This window comes from Nerophis lumbriciformis, linkage group LG33 (genome assembly GCF_033978685.3).
Source record: "Nerophis lumbriciformis linkage group LG33, RoL_Nlum_v2.1, whole genome shotgun sequence".
Taxonomy (NCBI): Eukaryota; Metazoa; Chordata; class Actinopteri; order Syngnathiformes; family Syngnathidae; genus Nerophis; species Nerophis lumbriciformis.
Genome location: NC_084580.2, coordinates 19705001 through 19728635, shown reverse-complemented (window position 1 = coordinate 19728635; position 23635 = coordinate 19705001). Strand labels below are relative to the sequence as shown.

General features: G+C 35.3%; 1 protein-coding gene across 1 annotated transcript in view; it reads left to right on the top strand.

Annotated features, from left to right (window-relative positions):
- The window catches only part of ephb3a (eph receptor B3a), a 253578-nt gene that overhangs the window by 186479 nt on the left and 43464 nt on the right, over window positions 1–23635 (top strand). The window contains exons 11-12 of the mRNA XM_061928803.2: window positions 6850–7097; window positions 15527–15742. Coding sequence (XP_061784787.1) covers window positions 6850–7097; window positions 15527–15742 — 464 coding nt within the window. The remainder of the gene's footprint in view (window positions 1–6849; window positions 7098–15526; window positions 15743–23635) is intronic.

Genomic DNA, 23635 nt, shown 5'->3' with positions numbered 1-23635 from the left:
TGGCCAAATCAACTGTTTGGTACATTCCTAAAAAGAGAGAACGCACTGCTGAGCTCAGCAACACCAAAAGACCTGGAAGACCCTGGAAAACAAGTGTGGTGGATAACAGGCAAATCATTTCCCTTGTCAAGAAAAAACCCTTCACTACAGTTGGCCAGATGAAGAAAAGTCTCCAGGAGGTAGGTGCATCTGTATCCAAGTCAACAATTAAGAGAAGACTTTTCCAGAGGAAATACAGAGGTTTCATCACAAGGTGTAAACCATGGGTGAGCCTCAAAAACAGGAAGGCCAGATTAGAGTTTGCCAAGAAACATGTAAAAGAGCCTGTGCAGTTCTGAACAACATCTTATGGACAGATGAGACAAAGATCAACTTGTAGCAGAATGATGGAAAGAGAAGAGTATGGAGAAGGGAAGGAACTGCTCAAGATCCAAAGCATACCACCTCATCAGTGAAGCATGGTGGTGGTAGTGGCATGCATGGCTGCCAGTAGAACTGGATCTCTTATATTTATTGATGATAAGACAGCTGACAAAAGCAGCAGAATGAATTGTGAAGTGTTTGGGGCAATATTATCTGCTCATATTCAGCCAAATGCTTCAAAAGTCTTTGGACGGTGCTTCACAGTGCAGATGGACACTGACCCGAAGCATACTGCGAAAGCAACCAAATAGTTTTTTAAGGCAAAGAAGTGGAATGTTGTGCAATGGCCAAGTCAATCACCTGACCTGACTCCGATTGAGCATGAATTTCACTTGCTGAAGACAAAACTGAAGGGAAAATGCCCAAAGAACAAGCAGGAAGTGAAGACAGCTGCAACAGAGGCCCGGCAGAGCATCACCAGGGACCAAACCCAGCGTCTGGTGATGTCTATGGCTTCCACACTTCAGGCTGTCATTGACTGCAAAGGATTTGCAACAAAGTATTAAAAAGTGACAATTTGATTTATGATTATGTTAGTTTGTCCAATTACTTTTGGTCCCTTAAAAAGTGGAAGGCACATATAAATTGTGTTGTAATTCCTACACCGTTCACCTGATTTGGATGTAAATACCCTCAAATTAAAGCTCAAAGTCTGCACTTAAAGCACATCTTGATTGTTTCATTTCAAATCCATTGCGGTGTTGTACAGAGTTGGAATACTCAAAATTGTGTCAATGTCCAAATATTTATGGACCTAACTGTATATGTATATATATATTAGGGCTGCAACAACTAATCGATTAAAATCAATTAAAATTGATTATAAAAATAGTTGGCAATTAATTTAGTCATCAATTCGTTGGATCTATGCTATGCGCATATTTGTATTTATTATTTATTTATTTATTCATTTTTTTATTTTTTTTATAAACCTTTATTTATAAACTGGAACCTTTACAAACAGCTGAGAAACAATAATCCAAATAAGTATGGTGCCAGTATGCTGTTTTTTCCCCCCAATAAAATACTGGAAAGGATAGAAATGTAGTTTGTCTCTTTTATCCGATTATTAATCGATTAATCGAAGTAATAATCGACAGATTAATCGATTATCAAATTAGTTGTTAGTTGCAGCCCTAATATGTATGTATATATATATATATATATATATATATATATATGTCTTAATAAGGTTATCCAAAAAATAGTGCTCGATACCGTAGTAGAGCGCAATATATGTATGTGTGGGAAAAAAATCACAAGACTATTTCATCTCTACAGGCCTGTTTCATGAGGGGGTTCCCTCAATCATCAGGAGATTTTAATGGGAGCATTCACATACCATGGTTTATATAGGGCACAGAGTGGGTGGGTACAGGCTGGCCTAGGGGCGTGGTGATTGGCTCATGTGTTACCTAGGAGGTGTTTCCGTCTGTGGCGGCATGTTGATACAATTTCCCCGAGCTTGTTGAGGGATGACAGGTCTGGACGGTATATGATAAACAGTTTCTCTTTCAAGCATAGGTTGCATCTTTTATTACCACTATTGTAAGGTGTGCTGGATGCAAGAATTTGCCATGTTATTGAATATTCAACATTATTGTCTTTGAGGTCCCAAATGTGTTTGCTGAGTTCTGTGGTATTCCGCAGGTTTTGGTTCCTGAAAGAAGCCTTGTGATTGTTCCATCTGGTTTTAAACTCTCCCTCGGTTAATCCTACATATGTGTCGGATGTGTTAATGTCCTTGCGTGTTACCTTAGATTGGTAGACAACTGATGTTTGTAAGCACCCCCCGTTGAGAGGGCAATCAGGTTTCTTGCGACAGTTGCAGCCTTTGTTGGTTTTGGGGTCGCTCTGTCTGGGGGCCGACGGCTCATTTGCAATTGTTTTGTTGTGGTTTGAGATAATTTGTCGTATATTGTTCATACAGCTGTAGCTCAATTTAATGTTGTTCTTGTTGAATACTTTTCTTAGGCTGTTGTCTTTGGGAAAGTGTTTGTCAATCAGAGTGAGGAATTTGTGGCCAATGTTAGTTGAGACATTTTTGCTGTATGGGGGGTTGTACCAGATGATGTTGTTTCGTTTTCTGTTCTTTTTTGGTTGGTTTCCTGGCGTGGGTTCATAGGTGAGGGTGAAATTGTATCCGCTTTCATCAAGGGCTTTTTGGTACGGGGGGGTTGCTTGGTCAAATTCAGCTTTGCTAGATGACAGCATCGATAGCCTTTTATTAATTCCGGTAGGTATTCTTTTCGTGGTGGTGGGTGGGTGGTTGCTGTCATGGTGCACGTATTGGAGTGTTGTGTTGGGTTTCGTGAATGGTTGGTAGCTGTTATTTCTCAGGTTGAAAGTGACGTCGAGGAAGTTGACGGTTTGCTTGTTGGCTTCAATCGTGATCCGTAGGCCGTTCTCTTTGAAAATTTGGCATATGCGCTTCTTGGTATTCTCGCTGCTCCTTGGCGAGGCGCGACACACTGCCAGTCCGTCATCACGGTAAATACCAAGGTTCAGGTTGAGGCTAGCGAGCTGGGAGAGGAGGAAACTCCCAACGAGTTCACACATTTCTGCTCCGTCAAAACTTCCCATAGTGACGTCAAATGTTGCATTGTTCTTTTTTTGCCATGGTGTACTGTTGTGGATGAGAATGGAGTTTTTTGCGTGGATGATGATGTTTCTTTCGTTGCCTGTGATTGAGTCGTAGTCTGAGGCGAAGTCTAGTGCTTGAGTCAGTAGGTCTTGCGTGATGGAAGGGTAAAATTCTTCGATATCGAAGGAGATAAAGTTGTGCTGTTGTTTGTCTTGGATGTTGGATGTAACTGTTTATCATATACCGTCCAGACCTGTCATCCCTCAACAAGCGCAGCGAAATTGTATCAGCATGCCGCCACAGACGGAAACACCTCCTAGGTAACACATGAGCCAATCACCACGCCCCTACACCAGCCTGTACCCACCCACTCTGTGCCCTATATAAACCATGGTATGTGAATGCTCCCATTAAAATCTCCTGATGATTGAGGGAACCCCCTCATGAAACAGGCCTGTAGAGATGAAATAGTCTTGTGATTTTTTTCCCACACATACATATATATATATATATATATATATATATATATATATATATATATATATATATATATATATATATATACATATATATATATATATATATATATATACATATATATATATACCCAAAAAGTCAACGCATATGGTCACGCATAACACGACCTGCTCATTGAACTTAGCAAATATTATAAAAAATGTCCAATTACAACACATACCGTATTTTTCGGAGTATAAGTCGCACCGGAGTATAAGTCGCACCTGCCAAAAATGCATAATAAAGAAGGAAAAAAACATATATAAGTCACACTGCGACTTATAGTCCGAAATATACGGTAATTGAAAATTACACCCATTTAAATTCTCTGCAATGCATGATGGGAAAAATGCAAAACACTCTCTCCACACTAAACATTGTTTAGCGCAGTTTAGCTGCTTAATATTTCTGATTGATTACAAAACTTTAAGGAGGTCGTCACGGATGTAAACACGGTAGGAGTCGAACTTTCACGTACCGTATTTTTCGGAGTATAAGTCGCACCGGCCGAAAATGCATAATAAAGAAGGGAAAAAAACACATAAGTCGCACTGGAGTATAAGTCACATTTTTGGGGGACATTTATTTGATAAAAGCCAACACCAAGAATAGACATTTGAAAGGCAATTTAATATAAATAAAGAATAGTGAACAACAGGCTGAATAAGTGTACTAGGGCTGCAACAACTAATCGATTAAATCGATTATAAAAATAGTTGGCGATTAATTTAGTCATCGATTCGTTGGATCTATGCTATGCGCATGCGCAGAGGCTCCTTTATTTATTTTTTTTATAAACTTTTATTTATAAACTGCAACATTTACAAACAGCTGAGAAACAATAATCAAAATAAGTATGGTGCCAGTATGCTGTTTTTTCCCCCAATAAAATACTGGAAAGGATAGAAATGTAGTTTGTCTCTTTTACCTGATTATTAATCGATTAATCGAAGTAATAATCAACAGATTAATCGATTATGAAATTAGTTGTTAGTTGCAGCCCTAATATGTATGTGTATATATATATATATATATATATATATATATATATATATATATATATATATATATATATATATATATACCCAAAAAGTCAACGCACATGGTCACGCATAACACGACCTGCTCATTGAACTTAGCGAATGTTATAAAAAATGTCCAATTACAACACATACCGTATTTTTCGGAGTATAAGTCGCACCGGAGTATAAGTCGCACCTGCCGAAAATGCATAATAAAGAAGGAAAAAAACATATATAAGTCGCACTGGAGCCCGGCCAAACTATGAAAAAAACTGCGACTTATAGTCCGAAAAATACGGTAATTGAAAATTACACCCATTTAAATTCTCTGCAATGCATGATGGGGAAAATGCAAAACACTCTCTCCACACTAAACATTGTTTGGCGCATTTTAGCTGCTTGATATTTCTGATTGATTACAAAACTTTAAGGTGGTCGTCACGGACGTAAACACGGTAGGAGTCGAACTTTCACGTACCGTATTTTTCGGAGTATAAGTCGCTCCGGAGTATAAGTCGCACCGGCCGAAAATGCATAATAAAGAAGGAAAAAAACACATATAAGTCGCATTTTTGGGGGAAATTTATTTGATAAAAGCCAACATCAAGAATAGACATTTGAAAGGCAATTTAATATAAATAAAGAATAGTGAACAACAGGCTGAATAAGTGTACTAGGGCTGCAACAACTAATCGATTAAATCGATTAAAATCGATTATAAAAATAGTTGGCGATTAATTTAGTCGTCGATTCGTTGGATCTATGCTATGCGCATGCGCAGAGGCTCCTTTATTTATTTTTTAATAAAGCTTTATTTATAAACTGCAACATTTACAAACAGCTGAGAAACAATAATCAAAATAAGTATGGTGCCAGTATGCTGGTTTTTTCCCCAATAAAATACTGGAAAGGATAGCAATGTAGTTTGTCTCTTTTATCCGATTATTAATCGATTAATCGAAGTAATAATCGACAGATTAATCGATTATCAAAATAGTTGCTAGTTGCAGCCCTAATATGTATGTATATATATATATATATATATATATATATATATATATATATATATATATATATATATATATATATATATATATATACCCAAAAAGTCAACGCACATGGTCACGCATAACACGACCTGCTCATTGAACTTAGCGAATGTTATAAAAAATGTCCAATTACAACACATACCGTATTTTTCGGAGTATAAGTCGCACCTGCCGAAAATGCATAATAAAGAAGGAAAAAAACATATATAAGTCGCACTGGAGCCCGGCCAAACTATGAAAAAAACTGCGACTTATAGTCCGAAAAATACGGTAATTGAAAATTACACCCATTTAAAAAACAATTAAAACAGTAAATAGAAAACAAAATGTACTTTATTTATATAGCACATTTGAACAACAAAAATGTTTCCAAAGTGCTGCACAACAATATTAAAAATAATATTAATAATAATATTAACCAATGACTGAATAAAAACAAAAAATAAATAAATATAGAACCAATATCAAAATAAATATGATTAAAAACGATTTTAAAGGGAAAAAACAATTAAAACAGTAAATAGAAATCAAAATTTACTTTATTTATATAGCACATTTGAACAACAAAAATGTTTCCAAAGTGCTGCACAACAATATTAAAAATAATATTAATAATAATATTAACCAATGACCGAATAAAAACAAAAAATAAATAAATATAGAACCAATATAAAAATAAATATCATTAAAAAACGATTTTAAAGGGAAAAAACAGTAAATAGAAATCAAAATATACTTTATTTATATAGCACATTTGAACAACAAAAATGTTTCCAAAGTGCTGCACAACAATATTAAAAATAATATTAATAATAATATTAACCAATGACTGAATAAAAACAAAAAATAAATAAATATAGAACCAATATCAAAATAAATATGATTAAAAAACGATTTTAAAGGGAAAAAACAATTAAAACAGTAAATAGAAATCAAAATGTATTTAAAAATAAAAATAAAAAAAACACAGAGGACACACACAACCTAGTAGTGTTAAAAGCCAAAGAATAAAAGTGGGTCTTAAGACGAGACTTAAAACATGGAGGGGCAGAGTGTTCCAGAGCTTAGGGCTGACCACAGAGATTGGATTTAAGTCTGGTGTTGGGCACCACGAGCAGACACGCCTGACACCAGCACATCCAAAGTCTCTCCACGCACTTCCCCTCCTTTTCTCCCCTCCGCTCACTCAAGCCTTCTCCCTCGTCACCCTCACCCCCTCCCTCCCCGCCCACGCCCCCCCTTGTCGTACCCCCAGGTGAGTTTGGCGAGGTGTGTCGCGGGCGGCTGAAGCAGGCCAGCCGCCGGGAGATGGTCGTGGCCATCAAGACCCTGAAAGCCGGCTACACGGAGCGCCAGAGGCGGGACTTCCTTGCCGAGGCGTCCATCATGGGCCAGTTCGACCACCCCAACGTCATCCGGCTGGAGGGTGTGCTCACACGCAGCTGCCCCGTCCTTATCATCACAGAATTCATGGAGAACGGCGCGCTCGATTCCTTCCTCAGGGTAAGGGTGCTCGCCGAATCCCCTTACGACTCGAAAGATTACCTCCACTTTGTATCAAAGCTAAGAGAAAAACACACACTGACGCACACCCGTGACACCCCTGGGTTTTTATCGGAATATTTGACGCTCCGTAAAACACCCCGAGGCGTTCACTTGCCGAGTGACGGGGATGAAATGTGCAGTATTACATTTGGATGCTTTGCACAGACTCCAGGTGGAAAACCGCCGCGTTTGTTTGGACGGAGCCTTTTGTGCGACTACAGCACACATTAGTGATCAGAGGTTTCTCTTCATCCCACCCCCGCCCACACAAGTGCTGAACAAAGACAGGATGAGATATGAGGCGTCATTTACATGGAGCACAACGGCTTTTTTCTTTGCGCGGTTGCGCCAGGAACGAGACGGTCAGGCTCAACGAGGCTACTTGATGCTTTTAGCGAGTCACCGCAGCCCTTCTCACATGAAATTACCATTTTTTCCCCACATTTACATACCTCCACTTGCATGTGGGGTGCATTTGAGATTCTTTAGCTTCATGTCAGCACTTCTATTTGTAAGTTGAACCTTTTTGTTGGAATAATTCAAGGGCCTTATCTACTAATATCCAAATACCACGTGCTAAAGAACACGTGCAAACTAGTTAGTGGGTGTGTTGTTTCCATATGAGTTGGGAAATTGTGTTAGATGTAAATATAAACGGAAATACAATGATTTGCAAATCCTTTTCAACCCATATTCAGTTCAAACTGATAAACTTTATTTATTTTTTTTGCAAATAATAATTAACTTAGCCAAAGTAGTTGGGATAGGGCATGTTCACCACTGTGTTACATGGCCTTTCCTTTTAACAACACTCAGTAAACGTTTAGGAACTGAGGAGACACATTTTTTAAGCTTCTCAGGTGGAATTCTTTCCCATTCTTGCTTGATGTACAGCTTAAGTTGTTCAACAGTCCGGGGGTCTCCGTTGTGCTATTTTAGGCTTCATAATGCGCCACACATTTTCAATGGGAGACAGGCAGGCCAGTCTAGTACCCGCACTCTTTTACTATGAAGCCACGTTGATGTAACACGTGGCTTGGCATTGTCTTGCTGAAATAAGCAGGGGCGTCCATGGTAACGTTGCTTAGATGGCAACATATGTTGCTCCAGTACCTTTACGCATTAATGGCGCCTTCACAGATGTGTAAGTTACCCATGTCTTGGGCACTAATACACCCCCATACCATCACAGATGCTGGCTTTTCAACTTTGCGCCTATAACAATCCGGATGGTTCTTTTCCTCTTTGGTCCGGAGGACACGACGTCCACAGTTTCCAAAAACAATTTGAAACGTGGACTCGTCAGACCACAGAACACTTTTCCACTTTGTATCAGTCCATCTTAGATGAGCTCAGGCCCAGCGAAGACGACGGCGTTTCTGGGTGTTGTTGATAAACGGTTTTCGCCTTGCATAAGAGAGTTTTAACTTGCACTTGCAGATGTAGCGACCAACTGTAGTTAACGTTAGTAGATATTTTGGCTGTCACCGTAGGCTGATGTTAGCTTCGTGTGGGGACATTTTTTAATGCACTGCAGCCTCATAGACAGACAGAGACACACACACACACCAATCAGAAGTGCACAGTGTGTTCCCAGGTGCAGCCCACACCTATCAGTTTATGGTTTGCGTAAAGGCTAACTTGTTATTTTCCTTTGTAATCTTTGCCCACTGAGCCTATGGTGCTGTTAAGTTATAGTGGCTCAATTTGCCTTCATTTTTTTTTTTTATGTTAATGTATTATTATTTAATATATATTATCGTTTTGAGTTGCTTAAGAGATATTCCTGGCTCTGAATTTGCTCATTGCTATTTTAATGTTTTTGTGCATTATTTGTTGCCGTCGTCATTAAACGAACAGGTTACTCATCAGTTACTCAGTACTTGCATACTTGCCAACCTTGAGACCTCCGATTTCGGGAGGTGGGGGGTGTGGTCGGGGGGGGCGTGGTTGGGGGCGTGGTTAAGAGGGGAGGAGTATATTGACAGCTAGAATTCACCAAGTCAAGTATTTCATACACATATATATATATATATATATATATATATATATATATATATTCCCTCAATCATCAATCTCCTGATGATTGAGGGAACCCCTCATGAAACAGGCCTGTAGAGATGAAGTAGTCTTGTGATTTTTTTCCCACACATACATATATTGCGCTCTACTACGGTATCGAGCACTATTTTTTGGATAACCTTATTAAGACATATATATATATATATATATATATATATATATATATATATATATATATATATATATATATATATACATATATATATATATATATAAATATATATATATATATATATACATATATATACATAAATATATATATATATATATATATATATATATATATATATATACATATATATATATATATATATAAATATATATATATATATATATATATATACATATATATACATAAATATACATATATATATATATATATATATATATATATATATATATACTTTTATATATATATATATATATATATATATATATTTATGTATATATATGTATATATATATATATATATATATACACATTTATATATATATATATATATATATGTATATATATATATACATCAATCATCAATCTCCTGATGATTGAGGGAACCCCTCATGAAACAGGCCTGTAGAGATGAAGTAGTCTTGTGATTTTTTTCCCACACATACATATATTGCGCTCTACTACGGTATCGAGCACTATTTTTTGGATAACCTTATTAAGACATATATATATATATATATATATATATATATATACATATATATATATATATATAAATATATATATATATATATATACATATATATAAATATATACATATATATATATATATATATATATATATAAATATATATATATATATATATATATATATATATATATATATATATATATATATATATATATACATATATATATATATATAAATATATATATATATATATATATACATATATATACATAAATATACATATATATATATATATATATATATATATATATATATATACATATATATATATATATATATATATATATATATATATATATGTCTTAATAAGGTTATCCAAAAAATAGTGCTCGATACCGTAGTAGAGCGCAATATATGTATGTGTGGGAAAAAAATCACAAGACTACTTCATCTCTACAGGCCTGTTTCATGAGGGGTTCCCTCAATCATCAGGAGATTGATGATTGAGGGAACCCCTCATGAAACAGGCCTGTAGAGATGAAGTAGTCTTGTGATTTTTTTCCCACACATACATATATATATATATATATATATATATATATATATATATATATATATATATATCCTGAAAATATGCAAACAAAACTGTGTTTAGGATAATTTATACTTCAAACTTGCATAAATAAATATTAAGGAATATAACATAACTTGGCTTCTGAGAGCTTCAAAATGTAATGAATAAAATGCTAAAGTTGTTGATGAACAAGCAATTATTTTAATAATTAAATATGGTCATTTTAAATGAATTATTATAATTTAAAATTAATTATTTCAAATATGTTTATTTTAATTCTATGGCTAGATGTAATAAGGAGTCAGAAAAAATACAAATAAAAATACAATTAATTTTGATGTTTTTAGTAAAATATAGTAAAAATTTATTTATTTAAAAAAAAAAATTTTTAATTAATAAATATATTTATTTTTAGGTAAGATAAACATAATAATACAATTTGTCTCTAGTATGGATGATTTAGTTCTTGTCACCCTGTTGTCCTCCCGTTGTGAAAAAAGGCTGTCCTCACTCAGGTCCGCATGGAAAAATCGGGAGATTTTCGGGAGAATATTTGTCCTGGGAGGTTTTCGGGAGAGGCGCTGAATTTCGGGAGTCTCCCGGAAAATTCGGGAGGGTTGGCAAGTATGGTACTTGAGTAGTTTTTTCACAACATACTTGTTACTTTTACTCAAGTAAATATTTGGGCGACTACTCCTTACTTTTACTTGAGTAATAAACCTCTAAAGCAACAGTACTCTTACTTGAGTACAATTTCTGGCTACTCTACCCACTTCTGTAAATAGTGCATTTGCATGTTCTCCTCTAATTATCGTGAGTGTTCTGATGATCAGTTTATATTATGCATATTCATGAAGACAGACACGCTGTATTGCTCATTTAAAAGACACAATCCTCTGCAGCACAAGTATAGTAGTTTCAGCTTTGCACGTGTTTTAATACACATAAACCTTTAGTAGATCTGGCCCCTGCTTTGCGCTCGCTGAGGGGGCCAGCAAACATTTATTACGGAAATGCACCGCCATCAATTGCAAGGCTGTATAATTAATCACCCGCGGCGCATTAAACGGCGTGTAAACACAGCATCAAATTCACCTTTAAATGCGTGTGTGGTCATTACTCATTAAAAATGACTGGTAAAAAAAAAAAAAGCTCGATAAATTTGTATTAGGGTCGGCACAAAATGCCGCATGTTTCTATATTCCTTAATGCATCAACAGTCATAAAAAATAGACATTAATGCGATTGTTAAAACGTGCCCTAGTTTTATGGAGATAGAAAAAGGGGGTTTCATATACACGGCAAATGATGTAAAATGCATGCTCCTTCCTGCGGCCAGTGTGCTGAGTCAGATGAAAAAAATGGTGTGCGTGTCCTCAAAAGGACTCTGAGTTCTGGAGTCTCGTTTTGAACAGAAGTGCTAATAGGTCTACCTCAAGATCCACATTCAAACCAGAGGTGTTATATTTGTGTTAGTATCCAAACCACACAAACTGTTTGCTTATTGATGGACTCAATTAAATTAGGATTTTTTTTTTTTTACAATCAAGATTTTTTGGTTCTTTTTTTTTAATTTGTCAGTTATAAAAGCATTTTGCTGAAAAAGTTCAAAAAATAAAGTGGTTTGAATCAAATTAGGACTGTATATACCGCATTTTTCGGAGTATAAGTCGCACCGGAGTATAAGGCGCACCGGCCGAAAATGCATAATAAAGAAGGAAAAATATATATATAAGTCGCATTTTTGGGGGAAATTTATTTGATAAAAGCCAACACCAAGAATAGACATTTGAAAGGCAATTCAAAATAAATAAAGAATAGTGAACAACAGGCTGAATAAGTGAGCTGAATAATATTATTTGATATTTTACGGTAATGTGTTAATCATTTCACACATAAGTCGCTCCTGAGTATAAGGACTGCGACTTATAGTCGGAAAAATACGGTATTTGTGTTTGCATCCAAACCACACAAACTGTTTGGTCATTGATGGACTCAATTAAATTAGGATTTTTTTTTTTTTACAATCAAGATTTTTTGGTAAATTTTTTTAATTTGTCAGTTATAAAAGACATCATCATAAAAGAAAATGCATTTTTTGCTGAAAAAGTTCAAGAATAAGGTGTTTTGAATCAAATTAGGACTGTATATACCGCATTTTTCGGAGTATAAGTCGCACCGGAGTATAAGTCGCACCGGCCGAAAATGCATAATAAAGAAGGAAAAAAAACATATATAAGTCGCATTTTTGGGGGAAATTTATTTGATAAAAGCCAACACCAAGAATAGACATTTGAAAGGCAATTTAAAATAAATAAAGAATAGTGAACAACAGGCTGAATAAGTGAGATACATAATATTATTTGATATTTCAAGGTAATGTGTTAATAATTTCACACATAAGTCGCTCCTGAGTATAAGTCGCACCCCTACCATGAAAAAAACTGTGACTTATAGTCGGAAAAATACGGTATTTGTGTTTGTATCCAAACCACACAAACTGTTTGCTCATTGATGGACTCAATTAAATTAGGATTTTTTTTTTTCTTACAATCAAGATTTTTTGGTTCTTTTATTTAAATTTGTCAGTTATAAAAGACACCATCATAAAAGAAAATGCATTTTTTGCTGAAAAAGTTCAAGAATAAGGTGGTTTGAATCAAATTAGGACTGTATATACTGCATTTTTCGGAGTATAAGTCGCTCTGGAGTATAAGTCGCACCGGCTGAAAATACATACTAAAGAAGGAAAAAAAACATATATAAGTCGCATTTTTTGGGGAAATGTATTTGATAAAAGCCAACACCAAGAATAGACATTTGAAAGGCAATTTAAAATAAATAAAGAATAGTGAACAACAGGCTGAATAAGTGAGCTAAATTATATTATTAGATTTTTTACAGTAATTTGTTAATAATTCCACACATAAGTTGCTCCTGAGTATAAGTCGCAGCCCCGGCCAAACTATGAAAAAAACTGCGACTTATAGTCGGAAAAATACGGTATTTGTGTTTGTATCCAAACCCCACAAACTGTCTGGTCATTGATGGACTCAATTAAATTAGGATTTTTTTTTTTTTTTACAATCAAGATTTTGTTGTTCTTTTATTTAAATTTGTCAGTTATAAAAGACACCATCATAAAAGAAAATGCATTTTTTGCTGAAAAAGTTCAAGAATAAGGTGGTTTGAATCAAATTAGGACTGTATATACCGCATTTTTCGGAGTATAAGTCGCACCGGAATATAAGTCGCACCGGCCGAAAATGCATAATAAAGAAGGAAAAAAAACATATATAAGTCGCACTGGCATACTTGCCAACCCTCCCGGATTTTACGGGAGACTCCCAAAATTCAGCGCCTCTCCCGAAAACCTCCCGGGACAAATTATCTCCCGAAATTCAGGCGGACTCAGGTCCATGCGGACTTTCCCACAATATAAACGGTGTGCCTTCCCAATGACGTTATATCTGTAGAATGATGGAGGGCGAGTTCTTGGTTTCTTATGTGGGTTTATTGTTAGGCAGTTTCATTAACGTCCTCCCAGCGCGGCAACAACACACAACAACAGCAGTCACGTTTTTGTCTACCGTAAAGCAGTTCGTCTGCCGTAAGCAGCAATGTTGTGACACTCTTAAACAGGACAATACTGCCATCTAGTGCATTTGATGAAAGCACTTTTGTGCGTGCCACACAGCAATGCATCATCAGAGAGGGTGTTCAGCATGGTTCGAAAAATAGTGACAGAGAATAGAACAAGGATGGACAATTCAACCCTTAACTCAACAATGAGTAGATGAGTGTTATGTGTGTGTATATGTGTAAATAAATGAACACTGAAATTCAAGTATTTATACATGTTCTCCCCGTGACTGCGTGGGTTTCCTCCGGGTACTCCGGCTTCCTTCCACCTCCAAAGACATGCACCTGGGGATAGGTTGATTGGAAACACTAAATTGGCCCTAGTGTGTGGATGTGAGTGTGAATGTTGTCTGTCTATCTGTGTTGGCCCTGCGATGAGGTGGCGACTTGTCCAGGGTGTACCCCGCCTTCCGCCCGATTGTAGCTGAGATAGGCTCCAGCGCCCCCCGCAACCCCAAAAGGGAATAAGCGGTAGAAAATGGATGGATGGATGGATATATATATATATATATAAATATATATATATATATATATATATATATATATATATATACAATAAAATAAATATATATTTATAGCTAGAATTCACTGAAAGTCAAGTATTTCTTATATATATGTATATATATATCCTGTATATATATATATATATATATATATATATATATATATATATATATATATATATATATATGTATGAAATACTTGACTTGGTGAATTCTAGCTGTAAATATACTCCTTCCCTCTTAGCCACGCCCCCAACCACACACCCCCACCTCCCGAAATCGGAAGTCTCAAGGTTGGCAAGTATGCGCACTGGAGCCTGGCCAAACTATGAAAAAAACTGCGACTTATAGTCCGAAAAATACGGTACTCTGTATTTGCTATGTTCATGCCACAGATTAATGCTCTGCCAAGTAAGTTTTGTTTCATGTCCATAGTTTCTGCCTATGTGTTAGTTTTTGTATCATACGCTAAGTCGTGGCTTCGCCTTGTGCGCCCTTTTGTTTTGTACCTATTGATAGCGAACAATTAAAAATGTTCCTACCTTCAAGCCTTGTCCGAAAAAGTTAGATTGCATCCCGGGAGAACATGACAATAAGCTGATAGAAGACATGCAAAATTGTGATTTGGTTCAGGGTGGGGTTCAGGTGTCTAATAATAATAATAATAAAAATACATAAGTGATATTAAATACCAAAATGGGCCACACAAAGCCTGTGTATTTATCGGTTATTGTAGGGTTCACTATATTTAGTATGACAGTAAAGAGTTGAATTATTTACCCATGCATAAAATGCTTTAAAAGGTCAAGTGCAAGTATCAACAGTCACCGTTCAGCATCATAATAAAGTGGCCTCAGTGACAGATCGGCCTTCAAAGAATCATTAGTTCCCAATTTTTTCTTTTTGCCTCCCTCTCCAATTAATGAACCTCTTCTTCATCCCTCAGCTGAACGACGGCCGATTCACGATGACACAACTGGTCGGGATGCTGCGCGGCATCGCAGCAGGAATGAAGTACCTGTCGGACATGAACTACGTCCACAGAGACCTCGCGGCTCGCAATATCCTGGTCAACAGTAACTTGGTGTGCAAGGTCTCAGACTTCGGCCTGTCACGCTTCCTGGATGACACTTCTGCCGATCCTACTTACACGAGCTCACTGGTAAGTACACTGTGTGTGTGTGTGTGTGTGTGTGTGTGTGTGTGTGTGTGTGTGTGTGTGTGTGTGTGTCGACTCACGGACACGACAGAGAAAACAGTTTTCGTCATCATTGTTCAAATATTGTAACGTCTGTCGAGACGCTTTGAGGACATGAATTCCATCCATCACTTTACTGGGCAAAACTCTTTATTGTCGGCCATATAAACACATCACCAAAACATTAGTAAAATTAAAGCGATGGACGGGACCGACTTTGACGGCACATAAAATCCAAACCGGAGCAGTAATTAAAACTGTTTCGTCAACTTTTAATCAGAAGGGTTCAATCTCTCTCCTGTGCTAGTTTGAAGCCGACACGACAAACCCGCTCAGAGGAGATAATTTTTTTAAAAAGGTGACCGGTTTTTACAAAACTTTTGTTTTGAAGGGGGAATAGCAAACTTCCTGTTGATTTTTGCTGGGGGTTGTCAATGAATGAAATGTAGGACCTACATAGAGGTTTTTGTTTCATGTCTCTTCGACATTCCTACTGGAAGTTACAGGCAGTTTTCTTCCTAGGAGCAGTTTTGTCTGTGTTTTCTTCCTAGGGGGCGCTAGAGCGCAATTTAGAGTTTTGGGGTTAGGTTTTTTTATTAGATCGCAATTTTCGCCAGTCCTGATGTGTGTGTCCAGTTTGGTGAGTTTTGAAGCATTTTAAGGGGGTCAAATTACAGCTCAAACAGGCAAAAAAGACTGATTTTACTCAAATTTTGTTTTGAAGGGGGAATAGCAAACTTCCTGTTGATTTTTGCTGAAAGATGTCAGTGTATGAAATCTAGGTCTAAGTGAGACTTACATAGAGGTTTTTGTTTCATGTCTCTACGACATTCATACTGGAAGTTACAGGCAGTTTTGTCTGTGTTTTTCCTAGGAGGCGCTAGAGCGCAAGTTTGAGTTTTGTTTTTTGTTTTTTATTAGATTGCAATTTTTGCCAGTCCTGATGTGTGTGTCCAGTTTGGTGAGTTTTGAAGCATGTTAAGGGGGTCAAATTACAGCTCAAAGAGGCAAAAAAGACTGTTTTTACTAAAATTTTGTTTTGAAGGGGGAATAGCAAACTTCCTGTTGATTTTTGCTGAAAGATGCCAGTGTATGAAATCTAGGTCTAAGTGAGACCTACATAGGGGTTTTTGTTTCATGTCTCTTCGACATTCCTACTGGAAGTTACAGACAGTTTTGTTTGTTTTCTTCCGAGGAGCAGTTTTGTCTGTGTTTTCTTCCTAGAGGGTGCTAGAGCGCAATTTAGAGTTTCGGGGTTAGGTTGTTTTATTAGATCGCAATTTTCGCCAGTCCTGATGTGTGTGTCCAGTTTGGTGAGTTTTGAAGCATTTTAAGGGGGTCAAATTACAGCTCAAAGAGGCAAAAAAGACTGTTTTTACTAAAATTTTGTTTTGAAGGGGGAATAGCAAACTTCCTGTTGATTTTTGCTGAAAGATGTCAGTGTATGAAATCTAGGTCTAAGTGAGACCTACATAGGGGTTTTTGTTTCATGTCTCTTCGACATTCCTACTGGAAGTTACAGGCAGTTTTGTCTGTTTTCTTCCTAGTAGCAGTTTTGTCTGTGTTTTCTTCCTAGGGGGCGCTAGAGCGCAATTTAGAGTTTCGAGGTTAGGTTTTTTATTAGATCGCAATTTTCGCCAGTCCTGATGTGTGTCCAGTTTGGTGAGTTTTGAAGCATTTTAAGGGGGTCAAATTACAGCTCAAAGAGGCAAAAAAGACTGTTTTTACTAAAAATTTTGTTTTGAAGGGGGAATAGCAAACTTCCTGTTGATTTTTGCTGAAAGATGTCATTGTGAGACCTACATAGAGGTTTTTGTTTCATGTCTCTACGACATTCCTACGGGAAGTTACAGGCAGTTTTGTCTGTGTTTTTTCCTAGGAGGCGCTAGAGCGCAATTTTGAGTTTTGGGTTGTTTTTTCATTAGATTGCAATTTTCGCCAGTCCTGATGTGTGTGTCAAATTTGGTGAGTTTTTAAGCATGTTAAGGGGGTCAAATTACAGCTCAAAGAGGCGGCCGGTATAACAATAATAAAACCTTACAATTACAATAGGGTCCTCTGTCCCAAAGGGACATTGCGGTCCCTAAAAAATGATATCTAGCAAAAGTGGTCATTTTCTGCAGTACAAATCAGACCAAAAGCAACTTTGTTATATCAACAGCAGCCGCCCGCTCTTTCCCACTTGCGCCAACACATGCACATATGGCACTTAGCCAGTGATGCGTTTACAGCCACACAAAAAGTCGGACAACTCCAACACCACACATAAAGTGTCATTCCAGGTCGTTACGCTATGATTTACCAATCAAATGTGTGCTTATTCTAGTGTCATTTATTAGGAATCTTAATTTTAAATATTAATCATGAAATGCTGTTAGTATATTAAATAAATATTAATAAAAATATATTTTTTACAAACAGGAAGTTGTAGGAATGTACACATGATCCCCTGCTTACATCTCATTGTGCAACATGTGAATGTTTTAATGGGGAACTAAATGCAATGTCTGAAAGGGGTACAAATTATTTCCAAAGCAGGACCTCCACTTAGACAAACAATACAAGTACACAGTTCATGAAAAACAATATTTTTTGTTATTGTCATTGTAAGTGGGCCTAAACACTTAAATTAGAAAAGGAAATGACTGCTGTCATTTGATTATAATAATAAGAGAATGTTGTCTGTCTATCTGTGTTGGCCCTTCGGTGAGGTGGGGACTTGTCCAGGGTGCACCCCGCCTTCCGCCCGAATGCAGCTGAGATAGGCTCCAGCAAATATCTGATAGTATAATTGCTGCAAGTTTATCGCAATCTTGTGGACGACATCAGTATTTCAGGTTCCACTTTTTATATAAGATTATTATACATGACCCAATCCATACAACCTTTCCCACTCATGGCACAGATAAATTAGCACCAAAAGTCAACACACGTGGTCACACATTAACGCAACCTGCTCACTGAACCTTGCGGAGCTTATAAGAAATGTCCAAACACAACACATAATTACAAAATTAAACCCATTTAAAACTATGCATGATGGGAAAAATGCCAAAAAATATCTCCACACTTATCGGTCTGTGTTTGGTGCATTTTAGCTGCTTGATATTGCTGATTGATTACACACATTTTAAGGAGGTCGTCACGGAAGTAAACAAGGTAGGAGTCGAACTTGCACATACCAGGACTCTTAATATCCAATTACATTAATTTAATTATATATACATATACACACACACCCATATATATGTATATATATTTATATATTTACAGTATATATATTTATATAGATCTGTATATATATATATGGATATGTGTATTTTTATATATGTGTATATATGTATATGTATACGTATATGTGTATATATATATATATATAGATAAATTAGAGATGCCGATAAATGCTTTAAAATGTAATATCGGAAATTATCAGTATCGTTTTTTTTATTATTGGTATCGTTTAAAAAAAAAATTATTTATTTTTTTATTAAATCAACATAAAAAACACAAGATACACTTACAATTAGTGCACCAACCCAAAAAACCTCCCTCCCCCATTTACACTCATTCACACAAAAGTGTTGTTTCTTTCTGTTATTAATATTCTGGTTCCTACATTATATATCAATATATATCAATACAGTCTGCAAGGATAAAGTCCGTAAGCTCACTAATAGTACTAACCTTTAACAGTTAATTTTACTCATTTTCATTCATTACTAGTTTCTATGTAACTGTTTTTATATTGTTTTACTTTCTATTTTATTCAAGAAAATGTTTTTAATTTATTTATCTTGTTTTATTTTATTAATATTTTTTTTAAAAAGGGACCTTATCTTCACCATACCTGGTTGTCCAAATTAGGCATAACAATGTGTTAATTCCACGACTGTATATATCATTATCGGTTGATATCGGTATCGGTAATTAAAGAGTTGGACATAATCGGAATATCGGATATCCCTAATATATATATATATGTATATATATATCTGTATATATACGCGTATATGTATATATATGTGTATATGTATATATACACACACAAATATACTGTATATACACACAGATATATAAATACACATACATATGCATATATTTTTATATATATATATATATATATATATATATATATATATATATATATATATATATATATATATATACATATATATATATATATACATATATATATATATATATATATATATATATATATATATATATACATATATATACACCATATTTTTCGGAGTATAAGTCGCACCGGCCGAAAATGCATAATAAAGAAGAAAAAAAACATATATAAGTCGGTATCGGTAATTAAAGAGTTGGACATAATCGGAATATCGGATATCCCTAATATATATATATATGTATATATATATCTGTATATATACGCGTATATGTATATATATGTGTATATGTATATATACACACACAAATATACTGTATATACACACAGATATATAAATACACATACATATGCATATATTTTATATATATATATATATATATATATATATATATATATATATATATATATATATATATATATATATATATATATATATATATATATATATATACATATATATATATATATACATATATATATATATATATATATATATATATATATATATATATATATATATATATATATATATACATATATATACACCATATTTTTCGGAGTATAAGTCGCACCGGCCGAAAATGCATAATAAAGAAGAAAAAAAACATATATAAGTCGCACTGGAGTATAAGTCGCATTTTTGGGGGAAATGTATTTGATAAAAGCCAACACCAAGAATAGACATTTGAAAGGTAATTTAAAATAAATAAAGAATAGTGAACAACAGGCTGAATAAGTGTACGTTATATGAGGCATAAATAACCAACTGGTATGTTAACGTAACATATTATGGTAAGAGTCATTCAAATAACTATAACATATAGAACATGCTACACGTTTACCAAACAATCTGTCACTCCTAATCGCTAAATCCCATGAAATCTTATACGTCTAGTTTCTTACGTGAATGAGATAAATAATATTATTTGCTATTTTACACATAAGTCGCACCCCCGGCCAAACTATGAAAAAAACTGCGACTTATAGTCTGAAAAATACGGTATATATTTATATATTTTTTTTTTTTTTTTTTTTTATTAGGGCCCGCATGGCCCATTGTAAAAGGAATCCCAACGGGAGTCCTTTTGCAATGGGACATAAGGACCTATTGAATTTGTAACGTTTTATTCTTTATTATTTTTAATTTGTTTTTTTGTTTTTGGCCTAATGCAGACCCCAATTCAAAACGTTTGGATACCCCTGGTGTAGACAAACCATAGAAGATGCAAGGTTTAACAATATGTTTTTAGGGACACTGTTTGACCTCAAATTTCTTGAAATTTGTTTACCAAATTGTAACCAACATAAAACTGATCTTCCTAACTATAAAACATTTGTTTTAAAATGAAGTTAACCCCTGTTGCCAAATGGGAAACGTTTTTTTTAGTTCATAGAATATTACATTACATTTTCAATGATAATAGTGTTAGTAAATGATCTACTAAAAAACCTGAACATTCTGTGGTCCATTACAAGAGGTTGGTGGATGAGAATAAATCTAAAAGAAAAATATAGTGGAGAAATGTACCCAATTGAAGGAAATGTTCTTTTTGGGGTTGGCGTGGCAGCACTTTGCGATGATAGAAATGTTCCCCTTTTATTTCCTTAAAGGGCGCTCACCTCTCTGAACAATATTTATAAGTCCGAAAAGCCCATACGTCTCCTTCAAGTGTTGCGAAAAAGCAAAACAAACGCAGTGAAGTCACGCACAACATCCTGCGTGACAGCCATTTTCCGGCACATTCTTTCAAAGATTAGTAGCAGTACGTCCTCAGGGGGGCATTTATGTGTCACATGCACATGTGGAACCTTGTGACAACTCATGCATGTCAGTGGCGATGCCTGCAAAATCAACATTTGTTTAATACATGCAGTCTGTGCTATATGTACCGTATTTTTCGGAGTATAAGTCGCACCTGAGTATAAGTCGCACCTGCCGAAAATCCATAATAAAGAAGGAAAAAAAACATATATAAGTCGCACTGGAGTATAAGTCGCACCGGCCAAAAATGCATAATAAAAAAGGAAAAAAATATATATATGTCGCACTGGAGTATAAGTCGCACCTGCCGAAAATGCATAATAAAGAAGGAAAAAAACATATATAAGTCGCACTGGAGTATAAGTCGCACCGGCCAAAAATGCATAATAAAAAAGGAAAAATATATATATATAAGTCGCACTGGAGTATAAGTCGCACCTGCCGAAAATGCATAGTAAAAAAGGGGAAAAAAATATATAAGTCGCACTGGAGTATAAGTCGCACCTGCCGAAAATGCATAATAAAGAAGGAAAAAAACATATATGAGTCGCACTGGAGTATAAGTCGCACCTGCCGAAAATGCATAATAAAAAAAGGGAAAAAAATATATATAAGTCGCACTGGAGTATAAGTCGCACGTGCCGAAAATGCACAATAAAAAAGGAAAAAAAAATATATAAGTCGCACTGGAGTATAAGTCGCACCTGCCGAAAATGCATAATAAAGAAGGAAAAAAACATATATAAGTCGCACTGGAGTATAAGTCGCACCGGCCGAAAATGCATAATAAAAAAGGAAAAACATATATATAAGTCGCACCGGCCGAAAATGCATAATAAAAAAGGGGAAAAATATATATAAGTCGCACTGGAGTATAAGTCGCACCGGCCAAAAAAGCATTATAAAAAAGGAAAAAAATATATATAAGTCGCACTGGAGTATAAGTCGCACCTGCCGAAAATGCATAACAAAGAAGGAAAAAACCATATATAACTCGCACTGGAGTATAAGTCGCACCGGCCAAAAATGCATAATAAAAAAGGGAAAAAATATATATAAGTCGCACTGGAGTATAAGTCGCACTGGAGTATAAGTCGCACCGGCCGAAAATGCATAACAAAGAAGGGAAAAAACATATATAAGTCGCACTGGAGTATAAGTCGCACCGGCCAAAAATGCATAATAAAAAAGGGGAAAAAAATATATATATAAGTCGCACTGGAGTATAAGTCGCACCGGCCAAAAATGCATAATAAAAAAGAAAAAAATATATATATAAGTCGCACTGGAGTATAAGTCGCACCTGCCGAAAATGCATAATAAAGAAGGAAAAAAACATATATAAGTCGCACTGGAGTATAAGTCGCACCTGCCGAAAATGCATAATAAAGAAGGAAAAAAACATATATAAGTCGCACCGGCCGAAAATGCATAATAAAAAAGGGAAAAAATATATATAAGTCGCACCGGAGTATAAGTCGCACCGGCCAAAAAAGCATTATAAAAAAGGAAAAAAATATATATAAGTCGCACTGGAGTATAAGTCGCACCTGCCGAAAATGCATAACAAAGAAGGAAAAAAACATATATAAGTCGCACTGGAGTATAAGTCGCACCTGCCGAAAATGCACAATAAAGAAGGAAAAAAACATATATAAGTCGCACTGGAGTATAAGTCGCACCTGCCGAAAATGCATAATAAAGAAGGAAAAAAACATATATAAGTCGCACTGGAGTATAAGTCGCACCTGCCGAAAATGCATAATAAAGAAGGAAAAAAACATATATAAGGCGCACTGGAGTATAAGTCGCACCGGCCAAAAATGCATAAGAAGAAAAGGAAAAAAAAAAATATAAATCGCACTGGAGTATAAGTCGCACCTGCCGAAAATGCATAATAAAGAAGGAAAGAAAACATATATAAGTCGCACTGGAGTATAAGTCGCACCGGCCAAAA